Here is a 12,237-nt window from a genome sequence, read left to right as displayed (position 1 = left end):
ACATTCCAGTTTCATTTATTTCTAACATTTACATGGCAATATTGGACAAAAGAAAATAAAGTCAGTCTTGTCAGGAACTTGAACTATTCCTGTGCTTGAAGTTAAAAACGTTCTGGAACCTTTCTTATCATAGGTATGCCAGTTGTTGAGACCACCCAACACCTTTCGCTATTGCTTTCCAGTGTCATTCTTCTGCTGCCTAAACTTAGATGTTTTAACCAATTGAACAAAAATTGTGTAAACTAAATATCTGACACAAGGTGAAATCTTTTGAAAGCAGAAACTACTTAGCTGTTTTTCTAAATTAGGTTAGCATAAAACATGGCGGTTTGCTCTTCTTAAAAAAAACCTACAATAGTTACCTGAGGAAATTTTAAGAGAGCTGGAACCTGAAATTTGACAGAGGGTGGCCATGAAAACACAGATGTGTCTCTCTTCATGAAAATGTGCCCAAATTGTAAGATTCTGTAAATTGTGTTTAAATTTTAGGTAAGATACTCAGATGTTAGGGCTAAGTCTCAGGCCCATTAAGCTGGCCATGTAGACTTACTTATATTTTATAAGACCTACTGCATATCTTCTGAAAAATACAGTTCTTAAACCTGGTCCACAATGGCAGGATAGCTATAAAAATCTCAGTTTGGGGCATTTATTTCTGCTCTGACCATGGTATCCTGAGACTTCACACAATCTTTAAGACCTTAACTTCCTTCTAATGTAATTTCTTTTCACTGTTAGTGATAGGCAATTGGGAAACAGAATCCAGGCTTCCTAAATTCCAGGTTTTTCTTCCAAACACAAGAGCAGCTTTTCTCCCAGATAAACACAGGCTGTAATGGATGCAGTTGGAGTGCTTTTGTTTTCTGTTACCTTTCAAATGTGTTTTTGAATACATATTTAAAATGTTCTATTTTGGGAGTGTTCAAGTTATACCTAGTCCTCAAACCCAACACACAGCTAATTAAGATTGTGTCAGTCAGAAAAGAAAAAGTAGTAACCATAAAAACTGCAACATCCTCAAAACCCTATCTGATCTTCGCAACGGTGACATTTTGATAATGATGATGATATTGCTTTTGCAAGAGTGAGAACTCATTATTTTTGAGATACATATTTCTACATCAATTTCTGAAAGGAAATGAACCTTACAAACAGCTCTAATTGGAATGCTCTCCTCTGTGCTCTTAATTCTCATCGAAAAAAAAAAAGGCTAACAGCACCACTGTTAATAGCACCACTAAAATATAAAAGACAGCAACTGCCACTTGCTTGATATATATCTTCAAGAGGCCTGTGAAACATAAAGCCAAATATTCTGTTAATTTTACCAGAGATCACCACCTGCCACCAAAAGTACACCACCATCAGCCATCTATCCAAAAAACACTAATGTATTTCCCCTTCCCCAGTACATAGTACACATGCCCAAATCCAAAAAAATGTTTTAAGTTCAGAATCCCAGCCTAACACCAGACTCAAGTTTGCAGTTCCATCTGAAAACCAGGAGTGATGGATTTCCACACATTCTTTTCTTCGTTCTTTTCCTTGACATTCGTTGACTTCATGCATTGGCTGCTGTGAATGCCTTCTTTAAGAGTTTAGGGGACTGAAGCAATTTGTTCGGCACTGAATTTCTGAAAGGTGTCTAAATATTAGGAGTCTGTTTTCAATCTGGCCTGCAATTTCCCAGTACCTCAGAAATCTATACTCTCGATCCTCTGAAAACAAATATATTGCATCCTCAGCACCTGAAATAGTAGTAGCAGCTTATACAACAGTGATATGCTTTTCCTTTAAGAAGGAAATTCCTTCAAGTCCTAAGGTCTACGTACAAACCAGGCCACTCTGCGACTCCATGTCATGGTATGATCAAGATGTGCACTAATGGTGGCTTTCACGGCCATGAAATTCAAACATACACCTGGGGATAAGCTGCTGCTAGATCTGAATCATCCAGAGACAACATATCTGGAGAGCACCAGGGCCAACAGCAATATCTAGATTTAAATGCAACCTCTGAGAAACTAGGGCCCCTGATTAATCCCATTGCTGGATCAAGCATGTATTAACCAGATTTGGGGTTATGTGGAACCTTCTCAATTCTAACAGAAGCCTCTCTAATCATTCTACACTGAGCAACATATGAAAATCAAAAAGCAACAGGAATTCAGTGTGTTCAGTACACAAGTCTGCCCCCCATGCACACACAGATCAGTTGCACAACATAATCACGCCGGTCCAACCTGTTCTGGAGACTAGTCTCAGCTTGCACACAACATAGAGTCAACTGGTATAGGCACCATGACTGCTGGTCTGGGATTTCCAGATTGCTATACATTTGGAAATCCTGGTCAAATTACTTTGGGTGAAAGAAAAAGGCAAGAAGGTAGCAGATAACCCAAAGGGACAAGCTATCACAAAAAGCAGCAGCTCTGACAGAAGCGCTTTTAGTTTAGCTTTCCTAGCAACATCTGAACCATCGCTGCCCTTACTCCTCCTTGATCTTTTTCCCAGTTAATTGCCTGCGCAGCTTCTTCAGGTCAGCTCCGTAAATTAGCTCTCTCTCATTTACATGATTTACTGAGAGGTATAAACATTCATTAGCATTTTTAGCGCAGGAAGATTTAGGAAAGCTTACGAGATCGACTAAAATTACATACTATTGATAGTATTTTATAATAACCCAACATTGTGTATATAGTACTGAGGCTAAACATACCGAAAGGAAGTCTGTTGCACAGCTGTTTCGGTGAAACACAGTAGTAGAAACACATCCACTTCACCCCAGCATTGTTCCTAAGGACTCAACCGAGGCGGTTTAGCACCAGGACACGGATGTGTCGCCCAAGCCAAGAGCGTCCGTGGCCACGAGCTGCTAGTGACAGTGGGCTTGGGTTTCCATTAGATGTGGGCCGGGGAAAGGAGGAGGGGGGGGTTAAGGTGACATTCCCGAGTCCTGCCCCTGTATTGCCGTGCGTTTACACCCTTGACTACCCCCTGCTCCGCCACCACCCTCCTCCACACGTTTCCCTCTGAGGAAAAACCGCTGCGGAGCGAAAGCGCCCTCACTTCGTGCCGCGCTTCCCCCTGGGCCGCTTCGCCCCGTCCCTGTTTCCCTCCAAGCCGCGCGTCCCCCGTGCGTCCACCTCAGCCCAAGGGGACGGGAAGGAAACGGGAAAGGGCACGTCCAAAGCGGGGCACGTCCAAAGCGCCCCCGCCCGCCGCGGGCACCTTCTCTGCCGCCCCCGCGGCGACCCCGGCAGCGCCCCCGCGGCCAGCGCACGAAGAGCAAGCGGCGGCAGCGGGCCGCGGCCGGCGGCGGCTCGCCCTGGCGGGGCGGGCGGTGGGCGGCGCAGAGGCGGGCGCCACGGCCCCGCGGCGGCAGCCTGAGGAGCAGCGGCTGCCGGAGCGGCCCCTGCTCGGCCCGGCCCGGCCCGGCCCCGCCCCGCCGGCAGCAGGAAGCGGCGCTGATGTCGGCCGCGGTGCGGCGCTGAGCGGTTCCGCCACCCCCGCCCGCTGCTGCCGCCGCCGCCGGGGGCGGCCCCCGCGGCGCCCCCTTCCCGCCGCCGCCGGGGACGCGCCGCCTGGCGCCTCGCAGGCTCCGCGGAGGCCGCGGCCTAGGGCAGCCGGCGCGGGCAGGCGCGGGATGCGGAGCGGGGCCGCCGGCGGGGCCGCCGCCCTCCGCCGCTGAGGCCCGCGGCCGCCGCGGATGCGGCCTCGCCCCGCGCGGCGGCCCAGGAGGCGCCTCGGCGCGGCCCTCGGCCCGCAGCGCCGGCGCGTAGCCCCGCCGCGCGGCCCGGCCCGGCCCCGGCGCCGCGAGGAGGGATGTCTGCTGCCGCCTCCGCGGACATGATCGAGACCCCCCCCGTCCTCAACTTCGAGGAGATCGACTACAAGGAGATCGAGGTGGAGGAGGTGAGTGAGGCCCGGCGGAGGGGCCGCCCCGGCCCGGCGCCCGCGGGGCCCGGCCGCGCTGCCCCGCGCCGCGGCGGGGCCTCCGCACTTACCTGCCGCCTGTTTTTCTCTCTGCTCCGGATGCTCCGCCGGGCTGGCACAGGCGCCGGGGTGCCGCGGAGCCCGGTTAGCCCAGCCCTGACCCGGGAGTTGGGTGGTGTAACGCGGCTTTTGGCTTCTTCAGGACGTTTTAACCTGGTGGCGAGCACCGTTGTTGCCAGAGGGGAGCGTTAATTCTGATTTTTTTTCCTTTTGAGTCTCTGTTTCTGTCCGCCCCTGCTTTTTCTTCTGCCATCCACCTCAATGATTACACATCTAAAATTGGCACGCTGCTGTTAATTATTTTCCTGCGTTTAAGGCTATGTTAGGTGAAAGGGCATATACCTCTTCATTTGCTTATTTATTTATTTATTTTAGTGCAGGCTGTTGGTGTGGCAGTCATGGGTCCATAACGTTTCAATTTGCGACCTGCACATACTGCACAGGAAGTGATGTTCGGTTTAGTTCAGACATTCAGCATAGTTTGAAGAAAGTATTTCTTCCTCGTGTGTGGAAAGTTTCATGGTAAAATTGATGCTTGAAATTCTTTGAGGCCAGAACTGGATGGGTAAAGTACAGAATTTCTAACATCTTGTCTGTCTAAATTTCTTGTAAAAGCAGGATGGATGTGAATAGAGCATATCTTGTAGCTTTACTAAAGGGCTCAGTACATACATAGTGCGGGGTTTGTTAAGTCTCCCTACCTCACAAGATATTCTTATCAGGTGAGAAAAATTCAACAACAAGGTTTCCACTGGAATAAAGTTGTTTCACACAGCCCCATGCTATGTATTTGGTGAGGTCAACTTGTAGAGCCTTGACATAATGGACATCCAAGACTGCTCAAACAGGCTTTGTGCTTTTATTCTTAGATTAACATCTTCCTCAGTAATAATTAATCTCTTTTTCTTAAAACATTTCTGTGGAAGTGAATTTAGTTTTGTGTAGTAGCTTTTATATGTTTAACAACCACATTCTTGAAGTGGTTTGTTGCATATTATGTTTGTAATTATTGTACTGTGCTCACATGATCTTGGAGAGTTCACAGAATGTAAAGTTTGTAGTATTTCTGTGGAACACTAGAGTACTTTCTTTTTTTTTCTTTCCTTTCTTTCCTTTCTTTCCTTTCTTTCCTTTCTTTCCTTTCTTTCCTTTCTTTCCTTTCTTTCCTTTCTTTCCTTTCTTTCCTTTCTTTCCTTTCTTTCCTTTCTTTCCTTTCTTTCCTTTCTTTCCTTTCTTTCCTTTCTTTCCTTTCTTTCCAATAGCGTCATGGCAACTTCAATTTTTCACCATAGCAGACAGTGGAAATCAGCAGAAGATAAACTGCCTTGCAAAGGAGTACCTTTTCCCCTTTGCGTAGATATGGCAATCATGATCATTCTTTATTCTGTAGGTCTGATTATTCCTCTTCCCATTATGCATGTAACTGTTTTGAAGCGAGAGAATTTTATGGTGCTCAGGAACTGAAAGTATTTTTGCATTTGATGTATACTGACATTTGTGTAATACTTAACAAAACACAGGGATCACATCACATACTTTTGGAGAAATGGCTTGCTTTACCCGAAGAAGAAAATAAAGTTCATAGGAATTTAGAGATCATAAAAAGGTACCCAGGGATGTCTCATAAAAGTGAGTAGCACATATAATATGTTACACATAGCACTTTGAACAAATAAAACATTATACAAATTTTTAATCCTCATAGCACTCTTGGGAAGGCTGTTAGCAAGGATTATATTGGCATTTTACTTGTAGGAAACGGAGCCGCGTAATGTGTAGTTGGTGTAACTGAAGTTTATCCTTCTAAGGTTTAATGTTCAGAACTTGGCCATGTCCTGCACGGTCACCTAGCACCTGCAGAGACAGGAATATATGCACAAAAACATACGTATAGATGATGCTCAAGCCATAATTTATGGTTTATTTAACTATATTGTTGCGTTATCATCAAAATAGCTTCTCTGTTAGAGATGACCAATCTCATGTAACGCAAGCAGGAGAGCTGTTGACGAAAGTGTTACTTCATGAGAAAATTTGGCAATTGTTGCAGCATTTTGCTCTTTGTACCTGTCCTACCAGAAATTCTTACTAGGCAATTGGGATGCTGTAGTGCTGTGCATAGTCGAAATGTCATTGCACAGAGGAGGAAATAAGATCTATTTTGCAATAAAACAGGTGAACTAGAAACCATGTTACTCCTTGCTTTTCTTGACTGTGGGTGTTAACCTCTTAATGTCATGCATTTTCAGAGCACATAATCAACTTTGCAGGCATAACATACATTGTAAGTGAGGATTTGCTATGCTGTTCCTGCGAACTCAGAAATTTTCAAGGATTTTTGAATGGCTATAAGGACTCAAAATGGCCAAATTTTAAAGTATTTTATGACATTTAGATCAGATGTTTCAAAACAGAGTGTCAACAGATCTATACTGGAAACTCAAATGAATGCTTGTATAATCACAGCTTTGCTGTTGTATTATCAAGGCTGTCTTGTCAGCAGATAGCAGTTCCACTCTGCCACTGGTTTATTAATAGATATTGAAGTTCTGGAATACTTGTAGGCCCTGAGTCCTTGCTAATAAATTTACAATCTATAAGTGCACTTTCATTTTGGTTTGGCTGAGCTCTACTGGGTAATATCATGAATATACCGTATTTTGTTTTCGCTATCATGTGCGTGACTATAATACGGAAGTAGCACTGTAGGATAGTTATAAGTCAAGTATGTCTCCTACTTCAGGCTGCCTTTTCGTTATTTAAGGGTTGAAATAAAATGTAGAGATAATTATTACTAGTGAGTCAGAATCAAATCAAAATTACGTGACACAGTGGGAGCATGTTCAAAACTAGAAGGGGAAAAACAACTCAAAACTTGAGTTCAACAGAAATATTCCCTACTTTAACATGCCAATTTTTGGTTGTGTGAATGTCTTCTGTTAAGTTTTCATGTATTACACAGTCAAACATTAGAAACTGAGGGAATAAACTACAGAATTTATCTGCGAACTTAATATAACTGAAATTAATTTAACAATAAAAAGCCCTGTAGCTCTATTTTGGATAGATTAAATGAAAGATTCTAAAGTACTGCTGTCCTGTTCCCACAAGACCTTTCACACCCAAGCTGCGAGCAGGCTTTGGTTGTGAATTGTCCTGGCAGCCTGCTCCCTGCCACTCTTTCCTGAAAATCCCACAGCCATCATGTAACTTGATAACAGTCCCATACACGACCAAAATGCAGACCCCTTCATCACATGATGTGTGTTGGCCTTAGGCTGCACGGCCAAAAGATGCAGGTCTGGTCATGTACACTGTGGCCCTGCCCCGTCACTGCCTGATGTAGACCAGCTGAAAACCATTGCCATGTTTGCACAGTTGCAAGTTACTCTTGAACTATCTGGAAGCATAAATTATTTGAAAGCTGTTGTTTAACGTTGTCCTGATACACTGTGATATACGTTGATGTTTATTTCCCACAATCTATTTGAACAGCCATAGTTAATTGTAAGGGGATTTGGGGAAGCGTTTTTTTAAGATTCACAGGTAAGAGCTCTAAGTATTTATTTTAGAAAATCTACTTAAGATGCCAGCAACTAAGGATGGGCTAATTATGGTATGTTCCCCTACATTAAACATTTTTGACCTATGAATTTCATTGACTAAGAAGTGTGCTGAGAATTGTATGCATTCCTTGCAATGACGGAGCAGTTCAGAGATGAGAGAATGGTGTAATAGAGCAAGACAACTGATTTTTGTTCCGCTTTATAAATAGTTTAAAAAGTTGACGAGATGCAGTGACCAATTACGTCCACTGTTGTACAAAGTAAAGGTGGTTCATATAAACTGCTGCTGAACATGGAACTGATAGTACCTTCTTATTTAACTTGGTTTATAAAACCAAAAATCCCTGAAGGACTGTGTCTAGTTGTAGAATATCCATTCTAAAAATAATCTGCAAAATTGGAAGAAGTTTAGAAGAGGACTGAAGGAGTGATTTGAGATCTGAACAATATTTTTTTGACTTGAGTACGTGAGGTTTGGTTTTAAAGAACCAAATGTGTTAATCAGAATTGAATCTGACATAAGTAGCATCTGCAACTTCTCAGCCATTTTCAGAAAGGAAGCCATAAAGGTGCTAAGTTGGGCATCTGGAAGCAAAGATGAAAAAATGAGTAGATGGTCAAAACCTGAGCCTTAATTTCTGTAATTTAGTTTAGATAACTTTCTGATTTTATTCAAATCAGTGTTTAAATTTTGTTTAGCTATAGCAGCAGCAGATGTTCCTTATTCATCTACATAAGAAAATAGCTGTAATGTAAACTAGAGTTTGCATATAAAGCATAAGTTACACAACACCAATTGCATGTGGGTGATTTTAGCATGCAGTAAGTGTTAGTAAACCATTAATAATCTAAACTTTATGTAAAATTTTATTTATTTGTACACATGCAAATTGGTTGAATGAATCAGATTGCTTTCTGTAAAACATACTGATATTTCAGTCATAAAGAATGCTTGGGAAAGAAACCTGACAGTAACAGGGCTTTTGTATCCCAGCGATGAAAACAGGACATGTATCTATTAGATAGCAATAAATTGCCATGTCTAGCAGCAGCTAAGGTCACAACTGAATGACAATGTAACTGTTATCAGAAATAAAGGGCTTTCCCTAGGGAAAAAACCTAAAACAACAGTACAATCCTTCTGTGTCCTGTATTTATCCCACCCAGCAGATTCTAGCAATACTTTACTGACTGCTGAATGATTATTTATTTCTCAAAGACCAGTAATTTTAGACTGTGACAGACCAGCAAGCCAAATTTTCATACTGGAGTCTTTCACCCCGAGTGCTTAATCACCCCATACTTTGTGTTTAAAATGAGAATTTCCTGTCTAGGCTGCTGTAACAGAAAAAATTGGTCCATAATAGAACATGAGACAAGTGCTTTGTTAATATTTTTAAATTACTGGTCATTAAAATGAATTTAATTCTTGAGACAGATATGTAAAAGGCTGTTCAGTGTATAACAAGCTGGGATTAAAGTATAACCTGATAAACTCTTATCTGTGCTCGAGGCACACACATCTCTTAGAATGAGTGAGCTATCTAAATGTTAATAATATCTTTAGAAAGAGTTATGTGTTTACAGCAAAAAAGAGTTTGTGGAATCACCCATAGTTTCAGGAAGATGCGTGATGATACTTTGGTGCTCCATAAGCATTTTCTAAAGAAGTTGAAAAGAGAATGATTTTTAAGACAGAACTAAGTCATGTAGTGGGATCACTGAACAGCAGCAGTGCAGTGTTGTACAGCTCTATTAGATGATGTCCTAAACAAGAACTATATCAGTTTGTGGCAATCATAAGTTATGTCTGTTTATTAAGAATCTAAGTTGCTTTTTAATGAATGGATTTTAATTTAGACATCTGTTTTCTTACAAAGTTTTGCATAGGTCTTTTACCTTTTGGCAAACTTTTCTAGTTGCCAAATTTAAAGTTTATTTCACTTAAAATTAGTGGGATTGCTGACTGGTTGGGGTTTTTTGTTGCTTTGAGGTTGGGGTTTTTTGGATTGTTCTACAAATCCCAGAAAGGGAAAGTGGTGCTTAGAACTGAGTTGAATTTTGAGAATATTTGAGTATAAATAAATGTAACTAGTCAGAGAAGCTAGCTGTAAAGAACTGGCAAATCTGAGCCCCTTCCTAAAGCTGCTGCAAGCATATTGGCTGCAGTCATTTGTGGTGTGAGGCCTATTTGCCTCAACTTGCCTAATAAAGTGCAGCAAACACCGAGGAATCAAACCTGGAATTTGACTGGTTGAATGAATAAAGAGGATGATGGACATAAATTTTAGGGGCTCTAAACTGTTGTTCATGGGTTCTTTAGGTACTTCAGTATTTTTTTTTTTTTAATCTATATACTTTCCATGTGTAGTAAGGGCAGATGTGTGAAAACCTGAAAATAATAGTATGCTCTATTGGTACTGCTGGAACCAGTATATACAAAAAATAGAAGATGCTAAAATTAAAAATGTGTTTCAGTTTTCACACAGTATTGATGAGTATATATTTTTCTCAGTCTTGCATTGTGTCTGAGGCTTAGAGAGATCCAAAAGTTCAGTTTGCATGAACCTTTCATTCTCAAATATGCCAATAACTAAAGGGACAGATAGATATTAAAGATAATTTAGAGATTGCTTCCTGTTGGGAAGCACAGGTTTTACTGATTTTGGAGGAGGGCTGGTTTGGGGGGGGTGGTTTTGGTTTTTTGTTTTGTTTTGTTTTTGGAACTTGCTCTCTTGCTCCCCCAAATCATTTTATTGCTGTATTATATGTTCAGCAAGGTCTTTTTAAATGAAAAGCACTAAGTACCCAGCATACAGAGCTAAATAACATGGAATTTTAATGGTTAGGGATAGAAACTGTTTCAGTTTCTTTATATTTGAATAGGAAAAAGTGTGCGGCTAATACAAAATTTAAATTAATTCCCTGCAAAGCTTTGACATTTGATAGAGGAGTAGGGTGCATCTGAATAAGCATAGATGCATTTTCTTGTTTTACTCTGGGGGAAAAAAAAAATCATCATTGACATCCCCTAAGATAAAATGCATCCTTAACATACCTGCAGTCTCTATATCCTGCATGATTTCTAGTCTGCATACTTACCGATCAGTATCATATATCTTTATATACAGCATTTGATACTAATGGTACACGGAGGCAGAGGTAATGTTTGTTCTATGGATCTTATATAGTTTATAGTCTTTAAATAAGACTCATTACATTTGTTTGGAAAACAGGCAAATGCCACTTTTTTGCCATGCCATTTTGTCATGCAGTAAAATATAACTTTTTGCTGTTGCAAATTTTATAGGAAGAAGAATAAATGTGTATATACTTTTCCATCTGTAACCAACTGATTCTTGACAAACTTACTTTGTGGAGAAGGAGAAGCATTGGTGTTATATTTCTAAACTTGTCATCTGCCCTATATTTTCTTTTTTTCTCTTATGAGACATCTAGAGGGCAAAAATCTTTTACCAAAAGGATGTGTTTATTTTTAGATCATTTTCCAGACGTACAGTGCCACAGATCAACTGCTGTTTATTGATTTGTTGTGTCAATAATTCCATTAACTGTGCCTCATATAATTCAGAATATGCACTACTGCCCAAACATACGGTGTGGCACCAGCAGCAGGGGACAAGCAGGAATGAGTGTGAAGAAACTAAAGTTCAGACAGCTTTTACCTCCTGTGCTATTAAGTTACTTGGTTCTAGCACACGGTGCTGAAGGAGACTTTACTTACAGTATTTGAATTGTTCTGACAGTTTCTAAGGCTTCCTCCTTTAAAGACTAAATCAGGTGAAAACTTGAAGGGAGAAAATGAAACGTAAGTGGAAGCTGCCACAAGTTCCATTCCCGCCTCTTACACAGGATGTTTTTGCAATGAATACTTTTTCCAGATTAACTAGGAAAGACAGGCTGGGATATCACATATAGTAAACCTGGAGGTTGTATCGGATCCATCATTGCTCCTGACAGTTTGCAGTGGCTTTCACACGGTGTTCCAGAGGCTGAGCCTGCCTCGTGTGGGATCTGCTCTTCTCTGTTTTCCCTGTATCCTAGGTAAATACTCAGAGCGTTCATGTCCTCTCCTCAAGTTCAAGCCTCTGCACAAGCAGACACAGACAGTCACTGATAAATTGTTATGAAACCTTGGCTGTTATGCAACCTTTAATTCTATTGCATGTCTATGTTTTAATCTTTGAATACTCCTTTTTTTCCAAAGCCTGCCCCTCCCTCTCCCTCCCTCTCCCTCCCTCTCCCTCCCTCTCCCTCCCTCTCCCTCCCTCTCCCTCCCTCTCCCTCCCTCTCCCTCCCTCTCCCTCCCTCTCCCTCCCTCTCCCTCCCTCTCCCTCCCTCTCCCTCCCTCTCCCTCCCTCTCCCTCCCTCTCCCTCCCTCTCCCTCCCTCTCCCTCCCTCTCCCTCCCTCTCCCTCCCTCTCCCTCCCTCTCCCTCCCTCTCCCTCCCTCTCCCTCCCTCTCCCTCCCTCTCCCTCCCTCTCCCTCCCTCTCCCTCCCTCTCCCTCCCTCTCCCTCCCTCTCCCTCCCTCTCCCTCCTTTTTTTTTGGCGGGGGGTGGAAAGTCAAACAATTATGACTTTCTGGTGAAGAACTTTGAATGTAATTAGGGGAGTTTTTTCACGGTGCTTTTCCATCCAAAGTAATATTTGCCTG

General features: G+C 42.4%; 1 protein-coding gene and 1 long non-coding RNA gene across 6 annotated transcripts in view; one reads left to right on the top strand and one right to left on the bottom strand.

Moving 5' to 3' along the window:
* LOC112979339 (uncharacterized) overlaps positions 1–4,436 on the bottom strand; it is a 75,686-nt gene extending 71,250 nt beyond the window's left edge. Inside the window, exon 1 of the long non-coding RNA XR_003258149.2 lies at positions 4,008–4,436. This is a non-coding gene — a long non-coding RNA (uncharacterized LOC112979339). The remainder of the gene's footprint in view (positions 1–4,007) is intronic.
* MAP3K7 (mitogen-activated protein kinase kinase kinase 7) overlaps positions 3,343–12,237 on the top strand; it is a 50,220-nt gene continuing 41,325 nt past the window's right edge. For 3 of the 5 annotated variants that reach the window (XM_064508790.1, XM_064508789.1, XM_064508787.1), the window contains exon 1: positions 3,344–3,915. In XM_064508790.1, coding sequence (XP_064364860.1) covers positions 3,826–3,915 — 90 coding nt within the window. In that variant the 5' untranslated portion in view covers positions 3,344–3,825. Of the gene's footprint in view, positions 3,916–11,604; positions 11,628–12,237 lie in introns of those variants that run through there. The other 2 variants (XM_064508788.1, XM_026093419.2) reach the window with 2 other exon arrangements.

The sequence above is a fragment of the Dromaius novaehollandiae genome, chromosome 3 (assembly GCF_036370855.1).
Source record: "Dromaius novaehollandiae isolate bDroNov1 chromosome 3, bDroNov1.hap1, whole genome shotgun sequence".
NCBI classification, from domain to species: Eukaryota; Metazoa; Chordata; class Aves; order Casuariiformes; family Dromaiidae; genus Dromaius; species Dromaius novaehollandiae.
The sequence above is the reverse complement of the archived record's forward strand: the minus strand, read 5'-3'. Positions and strand labels throughout refer to the sequence as shown.